The sequence below is a fragment of the Aphelocoma coerulescens genome, chromosome 2 (genome assembly GCF_041296385.1).
Source record: "Aphelocoma coerulescens isolate FSJ_1873_10779 chromosome 2, UR_Acoe_1.0, whole genome shotgun sequence".
Taxonomy (NCBI): Eukaryota; Metazoa; Chordata; class Aves; order Passeriformes; family Corvidae; genus Aphelocoma; species Aphelocoma coerulescens.
Window position 1 is genome coordinate 150261827 of NC_091015.1, and position 16492 is coordinate 150278318.

The window sequence follows — 16492 nt, forward strand, 5'->3', positions numbered from 1 at the left end:
ATATATTTAAGAAGAAATATATTTGTAAAAATAGAAAAACAAAATTTGAAAAATAATACAGGGACGCTTTTAAAGATATCGACTAAGTATGTAAAACGAAGCACAAACAGAAGCATACATTTGTATTGAAAACCTGGGTGGGACACAAGTAATTATTGATTCTGTGACACCCAAAATGTTTCTTAGTCTCAGGCCCATTCTTAATGTAATAAGGCACGAGACTAAGAAATATCAGCAAAAACATACCAGATTAAAACTGTGTCTCATTACAGACCCTGAATATTCAGCCACAAATCATTTGAACATCCTCTGTCCCTCTATTTTCACCCAAACAATCAGTAGCCTGGGGGGAATAATCTACTTTTAGCAAAAGAAACTTACTAATTCTGCTCTGTGAAATAAGGCAGTCAAAAATATACATACAAAGGACCATCTCCAAGAGAGTCCTTTGCACCTGGGCACGTGTATACAATACAGAAAGAGCATGCTGTGCATGCAAAGCGTGCAGTGGCCTCATTTATTGAGACTCCCGCCTTCGAGGGGATTTAAAGTCTTTCATATTTTCCAGATGTTAGTAAAATCAGATATGCATTTAACATATGTTCAAAGGTAAGCAAGAGAAATTGGATTTGGGTAAGTACCATTTTAATAACCAACAGCAAAAAAAGACCAGATAACAAACAGATAGCCTGCCTGCCTTTTGGGCCTACTTAAATTCTTATTAGAGATTACGGCGTGCTACAAGAAGGTTATGAAACCTGCAATGGAAAATATGCAAATTTGATTTTTAATTATTAGAAGCATTCAGGGTCAGTTTATGGATTCAATTGTATCACTACACCCCTTGGACTATTCTGCTAATTTGTAACACATTCAGAAGGTGAGAATGAAAGAATTAAAAGGAAAAAAACCAAATAAACCAAACCCACAACCCAAACAAATATCACTCAAACACTAGATACATAGAATATTGGCTTCCTCATATTTTATTTAATTTTTAGATTTCACGGAAAGGCATGTTTTTTTCTACAAAGAAAGAAGAAAAGCTTTCCATTGTAACTAGTAATGACTACTGAGCCTAGGAAAAAAAAGTCAAAATCCTGTGTATCTTATCATGGAAAGCAGAAGCATCATTCCTCTTAACAGTGACTTACAGGGGTATACTATACAACATTACAGAAGACCACACTTTTGTCAGCCTTCAAGTGAACCTTAACAGTAAGCTTCAAATAGTTTTGGATGCAATTAAAATAAAAAATCATCAACTATTTAATCTTCTAAAGCTCACATCAGCTTTATCAGCATTGAGCAGGAATTTCAGAACTCAATCTCCTGAAAAAATGAAAAATAATCTTTATTACAAAGGCTTTCTTTCAATAGGCAAGAAAGGAAATAATCTCATTCACAACTTTTCTGTTCACTAATTTAACTTTAGGCATTTATTAGAACAGTCTCTAACCTCATTCTGACAATGAAAAGGATCGATTTCCTTGAAGATGAAACAAAACCTGCCCTCAAACCCCTTGTGTCAGATTAGCTTTTTGACTTGCTGTTTCTCTGTTCACCAGGTGGTTAACTGAGGTAATAGTAACTCCCTACTTTAGAAGTATGAGGGGATGGTGAGAGTCTGTAGTCATGTATTATACCAGCAAGAACTGGCTGAAATAACTCGGCACTGCTCAGGCAGCAATGATCTGGGCATTGGTCAGCGCTGGTGAGCAACTGCATTGTCCATCACTTGGTTTTCCTTATTTTATTTCTCTCTCTTTTCATTATCATCATTATTTTTGTTGTTATTATTAATTAATTTTACTTTATATAAATTGTTAAACTGTTCGTATCTCAACCCATGCGTTTTACCTTTTTCTGGTTCTCTTTCCCATCCTGCTGGGGATGGAGGAGGGGCAATCAGCTGCATTGTACTTAAGCTGTCAACTGGGGTTAAACAACAATACTGTACAAATATGAGATATTTTAGAAAAAAATTAAAATAAAAATTAATTTTTCAAGGAAGTAACAAGCAATGAGAACGGAATAAAGGAATAAAAAAAGAAAGGAAAAAACGAAGTTGTAAGTCATATGGCAGGCAATTCCCACAAAGTAGCAGTAACAAATACAAGACTGTTTTTTTGAAAAATCAAAATACCTAGGCATTTGACACATCTCTCTAACTGCAAAAAAATGTCCTTACCCAGCATTCTGAATAACAAAGAGACAAGTATTTAAAACCCTGAAACAGAACACTGAAAGATTTTGTTGTTCTCTATCTGCTTCCTCATTCTGACTTGTTTCAAATACAATTCCCACACTGTGTCTGGTGCCACTAACAGTTGTTCTGAGTTGAAGTTAACCAAGTTACAGAAACAGTATTCCATAGATAATTCTTACTGGAAATTAAAAAGATGAAAATATATACACCATTAAGGATTTTAATTACATGTCAGAAGAGTTCCTATTGGCACAACTTTTCAATTTGATTATTTGAGCATAAAAAGAAAGTTGTCTTTGCGAGAAGAGCTTAAGGACAAGAAACCAAGTCCAACTGCTAAAGGAGAAAACTTTGAATGTTTTCCAGCTACATTTGAATACTACAAACACCAAGCAATCAACAAAGTTGAGTCAGATAAAAAAAATGACCAATTAAAAAACCCCAACTTGGTAATCCCGTCACTACTCTACCCATTGGGTGCTCAAAGCAAAGTATCGATTGCTGCTGACATACTGAATGAAAATGTCCAACAGCTGTAATAGGAGAATGTTAAAGCTATTATACCATAATATATATATTATGGTATAATACTATATATATTATATATATATAATACTATATATATTATAGTATTTCCAGCCAAGTTATAATAACAATTTCCTCAACCTGGTATAAAAAGCCCACCTCAATACTCATCCCTCAATACAGAAGAATTGCTTGTGTTGATCAGTTTTCTTTTTTCAATTATGTGTGACTTTGAGCAAGTGGAAAGGTGTTATATGCACTTCTTTTCCTTCACAGATGGCATATTTTTAAACACCTAAGTTGCAGGGATAATTCATGATATATGGATAACCAACACACTGTCATATTAGAATCAAAGTTGCAACCAAAATAAGAAACAGAACTAAAAATAATGATGTGTTAGAAAGCCTATGTGTTCTTTCACTCCGATTTTAGGATGAACACATTAACCTGTTCCATGTTCTGTTTTAAAGAAGACGGACATTAATTTTAATTGTAAGCTGTACTTAGCCAAAACCAATCCTATTTTTAATATACATTTGACTAATATATGGCCAGGCACATTTGTAATGAGACACCTTGTTGATGTTTCTGAACATGCTTTTTATACATATGCAAGCATGTTTCCTTTGTATAACAGCACAGTATCATGTATTAGGACACAAGATGGTGCCTGTTTATTTCCCAGTTCAATCAGTTTTATTTCCCACTTCAGGTGGAACCGAAAGTTGTGACCAGATATTAATCAAGTGCCATTATCTTGAAATAGGTCCTAAGGAAGAATATTTATGTCAATTTATGGCCTGTTGTAAAATCCTTTATCATCTAAGAAATAAATTTACACACATAGTGCCCTCCTAATAAAGGGAGGGTATCCCTTTATTGTTGAGTGTCTGTGTTGTGCAGGCAGAAGGGACCTGCAGGGTTGGCCTCAGTGAGGTGGGGCCTGGGCTGCCCTGTGCACATACAGCCACTTCCAGCCAGCTCCACTGGGTTGCCATCAGGGATAGTTGAGCTTGCCAGCTAAGACAGTGGTGTGGAACAGAAGTTTGCCTGCAGCCCTTGGAGAAGACCATGGAAAAGCAGGTTATCCCCCTGAAACCCACAGAGGACAGATATCCACACCTTTGCCCATGCAAAAGCACACAACGGAGCAAATTCCTGGTACAAGCTTTGTGTGACCTTCTGTCTTATCATCCTACACTAGTTCTAACTGGCAGTAAATTAAATAACTTTCCCCAAAGTCAAGTCTGTTTTGCCCATCATGGTAATTGGTAAGTGATCTCCCTGGTTTTATCCTCATCCACAAGCTTTTCTCTTCTTTTCTCCCCATCTTGTTGAATAGGGGGAGTGAAAGAGTGTCTGGGTGGGCATCCAGCAGCAAGCCGAAGTTAATCAACCTCAAGGATAAAACAGAAAATGAGATTGTGACAAGCCACTATTAACAGAAGGCTTTCTTTTAAATGTTTCTACTAGGAATCCAGATGATCTCAAAAGTTTTGGAAAAAGTCCTAGAAGATTATTTTGTCACACTAAGAGTCTGCCAAAGGCTCTAACTGCTATATACTATGAATAGCAAATGAACTATTTTGCAGCTTCAGTTCTCAGCCTATCATCCTCTGGAAACCTATATTTCCTGAAAATCTAAATTTCAGAATTTTTCTTAGTTTTGTCCTGACCTAGTAATTTCCATCCCCTTGCACAGACTAAGCCACATGTTCTCACAAACTCACACATTGCCCTGTGTTTTCACAGGGTTACAAGTCAAATTCTCTGGTAGCATGACAATGGGTATTTTCCTTTCCACACAGTCTTTTCTTCATTAATGCCCAAGTACTACAATTGTATGTGCTAGAAACATGGTGTCCATAGAGCCATGTCCTTTCCCTCTGAAATGAAGTATAGTTTTGTAAAGGAAACTAAAGCATCCATGCACTAAAACAGCTCAAAAGAAATACAAATTTTGACTACTTAGGACCACCAGTATAAAAGCAGAAATTTCAGACTTGGCCTAGCTTGCTTACGCTATTTTGAGTTTCCTCAGGGCCACCAGCATCTTTTTGCATCCAACAAATGATGTCTGGATTAAGCATTTCTAATTCTAACATATATACAATGATTGGGTTCTCAAGGTAGCAAACAAACATCAAGAATGTCAGGGAGAAAGAGACAGCAACTAGAAAAGCATCTTCCCTTTTCCTCAGCTTGTCATCATGTCCATCTTCCCCAGGAATAAAAGCAGATGTAACACTATATAGAAGTCTAAAAGAAAAGGAGCTAATGTGTATATCTCCAACAGTGATAACCATAGGTGGTGGACTCAACCAAGGATTATTGTTAATAACATACTGTGAGAAAGAACAGGATGTGGCTGGAGACGGCGGCCATACAGAGGTAGGACAGCACTTTTCTGGGACAAACACCCTTGTTGTGGCTCCTAGAGATAAGCACAGCACAGTCCAGCACACATATAGAAATAATGTGGAGAAGTGCATGTCAACATGGACTGCAGCAGGGAGATCAAGACCACCAGAGACCCCCCCTAAGCCCTCCAACCCATTTCCAGAAAGGTCTGGAAGAACAAACTGCACATGATAACTAACTTTTATAGAAAGGGAGTCACCTATTTTCCAAGCGGAGAAACCGATCCATAAACAGGTACTCCCACCAAGCCCAGGCAGCACCTCCAGGACCCTGGACATCCCATCAGCCCACTGCTGTGTGTTTATACTAGGAGGTCAGGGACTAACATTCCAATTTCCATGCCAAGTGTGTAACTCACTAAAAAACTCTGAAAGCTTTTGTTGTTCCTTTTGACCACGAGCATCTTCAAATCCTGGGTGCTCCTGTCCCCTTAAGGGTGGATGCCACACATTACTGCAACACTAATCAATATTATTAACACAAAGAAGTCAGAAACCTCACTTGAAATCCTTTCATTCTTCCTGGTGAAATGCATTTTTGTTGACCAACCTGTCTTCCTGGCAATAGCTTCCCCCAGTTTTTGCATTTGGATCCTACTTGCAATATTTTCTATCTCATCTGCCCCCATCTTTTCAAATTCAATGGTTTAAAAAAAAAACTTTATTCTTACCAGAGTCACTGACAGATTCATAATCCTTCCAAACTGATCAACATAGTAGACATTATCCTGGTACCAGGAGTCAAGGTGAAGATAATTATACATGCCAAAAGCATGCATGTGGTCAAGGGTATATTGATCATCACGAAGCTGCACTTCTGCTACAGCTGGAGGGAGAAGAAAAAGACTATTTTAACAATTATGTATTTACAATTTAGTAATTTAAAATTCAAACTAATAATATAAAAACATTTCTTCCATTTTCATTCCATAGGTATGCTTTATTTGAAGAAAAATATATTATGTATACATAGTTTAAAATTTCACCATAAGCTTGGAAAGCAAGTCATCTGCCCTAAAGGCCACTGCAGCCATTTGCTTTGATTATGGCATCACTATTACCATTTACAGTGGCCTATTGTGGTGGTTTGCCTTGGCTGAATGCCAGATGCTCACTAAAGCTATTCTATCACTTCTCTCGTCAGCTGGACAGGGGAGAGAAAACATAAGGCTCATGAGGGAAGATGAACACAGGGAGACATCGCTCACCGATTACTGTCACAGGCAAAGCAGACTCAACCTGGGGAAATTAGTTTAATTTATTGCCAGTCAGACTAGGGTAATGAGAAATAAAACCAAATCTTAAAACACATTCCCCCCAACCCTCCCTTCTTCCTGGGTTCAACTTCACTCCCACTGGTCTCTCCCTCCTCCCCCCCCCAGTGGCACAGGAGACAGGAATGGAGTTGAGATCAGTTCATCACACCTCTCTGCTTCTCCTTCCTCCTCATTCTCTTCCCCTGCTCCAGTATGGAGTTCTTTCCACAGGAGACAATCCTTCACAAGCTTCTCTAAGGTGAGTCCTTCCCACAGGCTGCAGTTCTTCACAAACTGCTCCAGAGTGGCTCCCTCCCACAGGTCACAGTCCTTCAGGAAAGACTGCACCAGGGGTGATGCCCAACGAGGTCACAAGTCTTGCCAGCAAACCTGTTCCGGTGTGGACTCCTCTCGCCAGGAATTCACAGGTCCTACCAGGAACCTGCTCCAGCCTGGGCTTTCCATGCCATCACAGCTTCAGTCAGGTGCAACCACCTGCTCTGGCATGGGGTCCTTCACAGGCTGCAGGTGGATCTCTGCTCCCCCATGGACCTCCATGGGCTGCAAGGGAACAACCTGTCTCACCATGCTCTTCACCACAGGCTGCAGGGGACTCTCTGCCCTGGCACTGGGAGCACCTCCTTTTGTTCCTTCCTCACTGACCTTGGTGTCTGCAGAGTGGTTTCTCTCACACAGTCTCACTCCTCTCTCTGGCTGCAGTTCTGGTACAGCAACTTTTTACCCTTCTCCAATATATTACCCCAGAGATGCTACCTCCATGGCTGATGGGCTCAGCCTTGGCCAGCGTCTGGTCCATCTCGGAGCCAGCTGGGATTGGCTCTGTCAGACATGGGGGAAGCAGCTTCTCACAGCTTCTCACAGAAGCCACCCCTTGTAGCCCCCTGCCACCAAAACCTTGCCATGCAAACCCAATACACCTCCACCCTGTCTCTCACCAGCATGAGCTGAGGTCCAACTTACCAATAACCCTCACAAGATGAAACACACATCTACACACATGCAACAGCAAGATCAAACCTACTTTGTATTACAGTAAGGGGAAAAAAGTCTGCTCTGTAGTAACTCTAGGAAAGCAGCAGCCAAAAGAAATACTCCATATAACTACATGGATTTCATAGTCTTAAATTTTTAACTAATCTATCAACACTTTAAAGGCAAAAGATTAAAACAGAATTAGTTCACAATAATTACAAAAATAAACCAGAAACAAAAGCACAAAACAGAACAACAACAAAAATCAAAAGCAAACAAACAACAACCCCCACCATGATTTTAGCACTCTCATTGAGGCTGAAATTTTCAGAAATGTCCAAGATATCATCAAAATTTCAGACTAAGTTTTTCTAATTGAAAGAGGCTGCAAAGAATGGCTGTTCTGTTGAATAGTACCTTCTTCAAGGCAAGAAGCATACTACCTACACTCATCCACTTGAGCAAGATTTTTCCAAATAGAATACATCTACTCAGCTACCAGTAATCAGAACTGGATTATCTGTCAAAGACTAACGAGGTTTTTACTTCAATTAGGTGCAGCTTTTCTCTTCTATTGCGTATTTACACAGAGATGAAGTAGCTGTAGACCAAACGTCTCAAAATACATTAGCAGAGGTCTCATCCATCCTTCTGTACATAGTCTCAGATAGACCAGAACTCCATTTCATTCTCCAGTACAGGCAACCCAGGATTCTTAGTTTTCCTATAGGGAACTTACCTTGAACTTCACACAAGAAAAATCCTTTAGAAAGTTACAAGTAAACTCTGCTAGTTCATGATGATTAGCACTCAAGCCCAGAGTATGGGAAAAGCACCTCAAGGCTAATCCTTCTCATAGCAGCAGTTCACAGTTATTTTAGTCCCTAATCTTTCAACTTCTACTTTCTTCCCTTTTCTGCTCAGAAACAGAGTAAATCTATTTCCTGTATTTCACTTCCATCCCTCCCCAAACAGGGGCCATTCAAAACTCTGTGCAGCAGTACTCAGATTTCTTACTCTTCTTTAGCATCTACTTAAACCCTACTGCAGCAGAAGTCATTTACTCTGTCAGAACACCAATTCTGCAAAAACCAGTTCACTTGGGAGTGCCATCAGTGCCTCTGCACAGCAATCACAGACTCAACATATGGCTCAGTCACTATATGGCTCAGAGCAGACCCCATTAGAGACACTGGCCATTATCATAAAAGTGGCTTTAGGAAACTATGCAAGACTATACTGCCTGATTAATAAAAAATCCAGTCATACTATACAAAACACTTGCAAAATGACAGCATAATTAGCAATTAGTCTCCTAATCACTGTTGATAGTTGCAAACCAGCAGTTTTAATTCCACCCAGATCAAATCATTATTCATATTCACCACACGGGAGGGATTTCCGTACCTCTGCAATTTATAAATTACTGTTCCACAAGCTATGGCCCTTCAAAAAAAGCTAGAATATTAACAAAAGAGTGAGAAGAATATACACCTGTCTTAATGGCAAGGACTGCTACCCATTCCAATTCCTACTTTAATAAATTAGAATATTTTATCATAAATAACACTGTAAAAAAAATAGAATATATTGTGAAAATTCATTTTAAAGCTGTTTGTCACAGAGACATTTTAAAGCTTTATCACAGAGATATTTTTTCCCAACACAACAAGAGATGACATGAATATTTTGTAAACAATTAAAGACCAAACCAAATATAATCCAGGATACTTATTTTCAGTGAAACCAAGCACATACCATCTACTTCCTGTATAGCTGATCTTATGAAATTAGAATATACATGTAGAAACATGTAATGATTTTTTAGCACAAAAACCCTAAAATGGTAAGGCTTCCTCTCTCCACTTCTTCCTCCCCACTCCCCTAGTTATGTTGCTCCTGTCAGAACTGTAACTAAACAAACAGAAAAAATACTCCAAACCAGATGATTCTTAAAGTAAAGGAATATAACTTTTCAAGAAAATTCTTGGAACAAATTGATTAGCTGATTGTAAGGTGATAAACTTTATAAAATCTGGAAGAACATGAATTCTCTATCCTTGATTTTTCTAGACTGTAGTTCTGATAAGCCCTGAATAATACAGGGAGTCAGGAATAGGAGATCCAAATCCCTTGTGTTATTGGAATATGTAATTAATTCCACATAAACAGAAGTCAGAAACTATACAATTCATAGGTGATTTTAAACCAGGAAATCTAACAAATGTGTACTGTCTTATCATGAAACACTTCAAATGAGGGAACCAATGGCTTTCAGAATGTATCATACATATGTGTAGCCCTGCCAAGATGAAGCAATTATAGAACCTATTCCATCCTCCATTAATTGAAACCCATACTGTGATCGAGTGAAATTTGTGCACAGTTGCCATCTGCTATCACATACCATGTGCTTAGATAGTTTATAGAAGATTTTATACTAGGGTGAAATTCATTCCTTCCTTTCTATAGCCTTCAAGATTCAAGGTTTCTTGATGGTCCTTCAAAAAAAAAGAGAAAACCAATAGAGCTGAGTGCAAAAAAATAAAGGACAAAAGAGAAAAGAAATGGAGACTTTTAATAAAGTAAATTCAGAGAAAGATAACTTACTAAAAATGGAGAAGAAATACTTCAATCAGATCATCACCTTATTCAGTCTCACAATTACACACTGTTATGTGTTTTTATTTGGTTCTTCAGTCAGGATTTTTTTCTGATTCGTTGTTGTTTGGTCTGTGTTTGTTTTGTTTCAGGGTTTTTATTTGGAGGGTTTTGGTGGTTTTTTATTTTGTTTATGTGATTTTTGAGAGTCAGACTAATTCACAAGTCTCAATGGGTTCACTAGTCTGTTTGGGTTCAATTAAGAAGCAGCAGTTAATGGCAGCTATTCAACAGAACGACATGTGGTCTTTTTCAAATTTCTGATAAATACACCTGCATCAAGAAAACTCAGAAACATGGATTCATACACTGTCATTCATACCAGAAAAGAAAGAAAATATACATAATGCATAAATTAAATCTCAGTTTTCAATATTATTTCTCAACAATATTATCCTCAACACTTTTGGATTAATACAAAGAAAATTGTGCTACTTTTCTAGAATTGTATTTGTCTCTACTAGTTCCATGCTTACAAAGAGTAATTTGACTCAAAATAATTTAAACATAATTAAAGATTTTTACTCACAATGCTTTACTTGAAAGCAAAAGCACTAAATACAAAGTAATCCATAATAATCAACAGAAGATAGTTAACTGTTACAGTAAGATCCCTAGCTGATTATTATTATAATATTAGTCTCCAGTGCAAAAAAAAAAAATCTCCTCTGAATAAAGAACACTATCAAGGAACTTAGACTTTAAATGAATAGAGAAGTCTTACGTCTGCCATCAAACACTATGAAGCAGAACTGGGGTGAAAAAAAAGAAAGAGAAAAAAAGGGTGAGGAACAACCCCCCAAAAGCCCCTCCATTTTTAGATGTTTTCCTGAATACTCCAAAGCAACTTTACAAAACTGCAAAATATGCAAAGTAATTATACCAGCATATTTTGTGGCATCAAATATTACATGCTCGTATGTCATGCCTTGTTTTGCAGTGCCACCCAGTGGAATCTGTGTATTGTGTATTTCAGATACACTGATCTACTCGTGGAAGAGATAATTTATTTTCTAGTATCAGCATTCAAAGATCCTTCTTCCCTGCATTAATGCTTTTTCTTCTAATTATAAAAAAGATGTTCTTATTTTTAAAGGCAGCATCATCTTGTTGCTGTTAATATGTGCCTGAGACCTAAATTTTTATGAACTACAGCTGCAAATGTCTCTAAAAGCTCACAATTTCTTTTTCCCATACATTACTTTCAATTTCTTTTTATAATTTTTCAAATGCAAATGGAAAATGTAAAAGAAAATCTCTGTAAGTTTGAAACACTAGTGCCTTTTGCTCCATAAAGAGTCACAAACATATGTTTTCCATGTATCACTACTAATGGGCAACTTTTCACTGAAGTACAGACCTTCTAAACAGGATACATTACCACCATTTTTCAAATAAAGTGATAAAACTCATAAATGCTCATGACCAAAGGAATGCATTCTCTGCATATTGCCCTGGCTTGCAACAGCAGCTCCATGTCTGAGCAAATGTCTACTCTGCCTTCCAGCTGTAGCTATACTGAAAACATCCACTACTACATCATAGGTACAATGGTCCTGCCAAATAGACAAGATAGAGAGGAAAGGGATCAGGGACATCAATATCTGAATAAATTCTAAGCCTCTGGAAAGAAAAAGGAATTAAGAGACATCTGACCAGTAAACAGCAAAGGTCTCAATCCTTTAAAAATGTTGTGCAACTTGGACATGTTCATTGTTGGAGACAAGGATTTGCCCCACAATCTCTGTTTTGGACTCTCCTGAGATCAGATATGGTCAGAAAAGACAACCACAAACAAAATGCTCTTTTGCCCCTCCTAAAGGTTCAGTGATCAAAAAAAAAAAAATTAAAAAAAGGCATTACAAAACTCAGTGCAAGGGAAACATTTGAAAATAAGTTATGGAAAGAAACTAAAAAAAGTAAGGAGAAGGACAAAAATTTATGATGAAGAGCTAGGAACTAAAGGCATAACAATGTAGGACTCATTACCAGTTGAAATATATTACCAGGATGAGAGATGAGAAAACAAATGACTGTGAGAGTTTAGCATTAACTAGGACAGAACGGGTTGGAATAAGGAAGAAATAAAAGAAGAACATGCAAATCATAGCATTTAAAAGAGAAGGGAAGGTATCATACTTCCCTCATTCTTCTTCACTGTGACCATACATTTTAAGCAATTTACAAGGAAATCAACTTCTATCACAGATTTAATAAATAAATATTTTTAAAAAAATTATTTCTTTGTCAGTTGCACATCTGACCACAGCAAATTCCTGGTAACCACAATCGAGCAGTTGAAGCATATTAGAACTGCACACTAAGCTTTACACGATGGTCAGAAAATGAAGCTCGCTGTAGTCCTCAGGAGCATGACAACCACCACACATTGTCACACAACCACCACACATTGTGCTGCTATCCACCTGCTCCAGTGGCAGAAGACTGCATCAATTCCACAGGGCAATTTTTTTGGTCATTTTATTTTATAGTTAGCAGTGAAATTCATAAAAATAGATAAATATAGAAACAGAGATAAAAATATTGAGACAAGACTGATACTCTAAATTTCTCTATGCAAGTTTGTAATTACACTGCATAAATACTCAACTACAGCTGAGCTAAAACTCAGTTCTACTTAGGAATAAGCACCTATTTCTTTTCATTGTCATGTATTCCAACTACTCTAAAATTCACATATTTATCTTAACTGTTGGGGTCTCCTCCCCCCGCCCCGGGAGCCCTGAGGGAGGCACGGGGTTTCCCTGCCCCTGCTCAGCCTCGTTCCCCATGGGTTGGTTTGTGTTCCCCTGTGCGGGCAAAGCAGCTCGGGTCCTGTGACTGGGGCAGAGTCTCTCAGCAGAGCCCCGGCCATGCGGCTGGGGAAATAAACATCTCTGAAACATCTAGTAAGAATCCGTCCGTATATATTTCTTTTCCACGGGACTCCTGGTTGGATATAGGCGTGTTGCAGTATCCCCACTGCAACACTTAACTGCCACCAAATTTGGGATGCCAAACAGGCAGAACTATAAATCTCAGGTCATTTGAAACAAACACTCATTAAATCTTTTGCTGTAAAAAATTCAACAGCCTTTTTACATTAATCTTCCAGATTCTACTATGATATTTTTGCAAACAATTGTGAATAAAATCAGAAATAATGATGCTGACAGTGTTCCTAAACATTTAACATTTTTTTCAGCTATTACACTCAGTCCCACTTTGACAAAATCAAACCAAATTCTTCACACAGTGACAAATATTATTTTAATAATCAAAAAACTACCAAGATCTTTGTTATGTTCCAGAGGCTTTGAATGTGCACACAAGTGTGCTGAAAAGCAGAAGTTCTTGGCCTTCCCACAAAATATTGGTTTCTTCTCCCATGCAGTAATTTGGAAAAGCCCCAGCCTTCACACCCATCCACAGTCTCTACGACTCAACTCATTATTCCTGTACAAAACAGAAATCAAGTTTTGGAAGGCTACCCTAAATCTAACACACATGTAGAGTACTGACACTGGGAAATACAAAAAGTCAGGTACAGAACACCTCTGCATTGTGAGGAAACTGCCTTGAAGGAAGCAAAAGAAAACCAGCAAGGCGAAAGAGGCAGCTGTACAGCCTAAGAGCAGCCTGAAAATAAAACGTCTGGAATGCGTCTGTATGCGCACACAGAACAGAACAAGTGAGTTAGTAGTAGTGACTCTGTAGGACAGTTAGTGGTTAGACTGAAATGAGTCAGGGTCTTTGCGCTGTGAGAAGTGGGGAAAGAAAAGAACACAGTCACACATACCAATCCTGTATCACATGTGTTGGGGTTTTAGTTTAGTCCTAGGTTTTTTTCTGTTAAAGGAATTTTCCCCTATACATGTTGCTAGGGGAACAAATGGTTGAGTACATAAGGAAAACAAAGGACCTGGCTGCTCTTTTTGTTTCACCTGGGGGTGTGGGCAGTTGGGTCTCCGCATCCAGAAAGGAAGCTGTTTTTCCTACTGCCGCTTTTCTTTCTGCTGGAGAAAACACCAGGATCCCAAGCTCGCCTTCCCTGCCCCACTGGGAGCCGGGCTGTGGCCGCCCTGCCCCGCCGCTGCTTCAAGCCTTCGCTACATTGTACCCCTGCTCACCCTGCCTGCCTGGACCTCCGGGGGCGTTCCCCATTTGGATACATCTCGTCTGCCACCCAGGATTTGTGCTCCTCCCTGCCGTTCCAGCCTGCCGTTCCAGCCTGCCGTTCCCAAGGGTCCGGCCGGACACCGGGATCGGCTGCCCAGGGGTTTGTGAAGCTTTTGTCCCATCCCTTCCCGGGATCCCAGGGCCCCAGTGCCGCGTGCTCCCCGAGCTCGCTCCGGAGCGCCCCCTGCAGCCGCGGGGGAACCATCGCACCTGCCCTGCTCACCGGGAGCCGCCAGCGCCCCTGCCGGCTGCGAGCGGAACTGCACCCGAGGGGAAAGGGCCCGACAGCCGAGAAGGCTGGGACTGGGTTTGTGATTGTTTGCTGTTACTGCCATAGTTGTTGTTGTTTGTTTGACTGGTTATATATATAATAGTAAAGAACTGTTATTACTATTTCCCACATCTTTGCCTAAAAGCCCCCTTGATTTCAAAATTATAATAACTCGGAGGGAAGGGAGGTTGCATCTGCCATTCCAAGGGAGGCTTTTCCTTAGCAGACACCTGTCTTTCAAACCAAGACAACACGAGTTACTATAATTATTATGTAAAATATGTGAATGGACAAGAACTGAGAAGATCCATCTCTCCATTAGCAACTCCACTGTTCATGTACTCTAATGAAAATCTGTAGTCCTCACCTACTTAGAACAGGTGCACAACTGACTATCCAGGAACCACAGAGGTAGCTTGACCATAGGCAGAACAGGAAATAAGGCAGTAATTAAGGGACTGCACCTATGCTACACTGTTGCCATCTCTGACACAACTGCAGCACTCTCATAACACACACCCACTCACCTGCATTTGGACTGTCTTTTGAAAGGTGACACCTAAAGCAGTCTTACAGTAAAAACGTTATTCTCGTTAAATTTTCCAGTCCTGCCATAGATACACTGACAGTCTAATTCACTTGACCTTCAATACAAAATTTATTGAAAAACTTCCTTCTTACTGCTGACAATTCAGCATGGCAAACATAACTTTCTCGTCCACTACAAATACAATGTATTGTACACAAAACTAAAGTAACAATGGGTAACTTTGTAGACAGTTGTATCATTCAGTAAATATACAGAGACAGAGATTACACAAATTGTGTAATCACAAATTGTACTTACTGTCTCAGCTTTACAAAAAAAGCCCAAACTAATTCATCCACCTTACAAAAAGACCTGAATTTCACAAATCGGTAAATGTAGGGTACTGAGAGATTTCAGGGCATGGCTAAGATTGCAGGCACATATCCAACAGGACTTTGTGCTAATGTACTTCTCATGTACATGAATTAGCCTGTTAATGGAGCAGCATCTCAAACACTAATGATGCTTGGCAGAGAAAGCAAGGCATGGAATGCATGGCCTGAAGATCCACCTCTGAACTGTGGGCAGAGTAAGAAAGAAAAACAGCTGATTTGCTGAAGTTTGTATAAGATGTTGATTTAATATGTATTTCTCTAAATCGCACGTGCTCCATTCACACCCCGCTTTGGACTACTTCAGCTGGTAACCTGGCCTCACGTCGCCTGCACAAGCAGGCGATTTAGGACACAGATTTAGGACACAGGTTTCCTTACTCATTTAGGAACTAAGCGCACCAGGGGTAGACAGCTACAAGGCAGAGGTCTGCAGTCGGAGACCTCTGTCCACCATGAAGCCACCTGGGGGGGAGGACGACGGACGTCCCTGGCCAGCTGCAGCAATCACAATGAGAAAAGCCGAGACGAAGCGCTGGGTCTCTGAAACCCCCGCCGCTCGAGAGGCGCGGGACTTCCGCTGCTGCGGGCCGGGCTGTCCGCAGCTCGGGGCGCCCTGCACTGAGGGCCGCTGCCCGGCCGCGGAGCACCGCGAAGGGACGAAGGGAAACGCTAAGGGATGCGTGCCCCCCGCGCTGCCCAAGGGATGCCCGGCGGGATCAGCCCCGCGCCGCGCCCGCTCCTCACCCGCGTCCAGCCCCAGCTGGTAGCAGGCCAGAGGCTCCAGAGACAGCTTGTATCCCTCGAACTTGGGGTCCAGGAGCAGGCGCTTGGCCTGCAGGGAGCAGTGGGCGGCGCCCGCCATCCCACAGCTCCGGGAAAACTTCGGGAAGCGCCGGCAACTCCACGGGCCCTCGGGGAACGCGCGGCAGCGGCCGCGGAGCACCAAGGGAAGAGGGTGCGCGGGCGCCCGGCCGCCGGAGTACGTGCTGGGAGCTGTAGTCCGGGCCCGGAGGCAGCCGTGGGACCGGGGCGCGCCGGGAGCTGTAGTCGC

At 40.4% G+C, this 16492-nt stretch overlaps 1 protein-coding gene across 1 annotated transcript in view; it reads right to left on the minus strand.

Annotated features, from left to right (window-relative positions):
• Positions 1–16460, minus strand: part of NUDCD1 (NudC domain containing 1) — a 39314-nt gene extending 22854 nt beyond the window's left edge. The window contains exons 1-2 of the mRNA XM_069005356.1: positions 16186–16460; positions 5829–5983 (exon numbers count right to left, since the gene is read on the minus strand). Of these exons, the coding sequence (XP_068861457.1) occupies positions 5829–5983; positions 16186–16303 (273 nt within the window). The 5' untranslated portion in view covers positions 16304–16460. The remainder of the gene's footprint in view (positions 1–5828; positions 5984–16185) is intronic.
• Between the last annotated feature and the right edge of the window lie 32 nt (positions 16461–16492).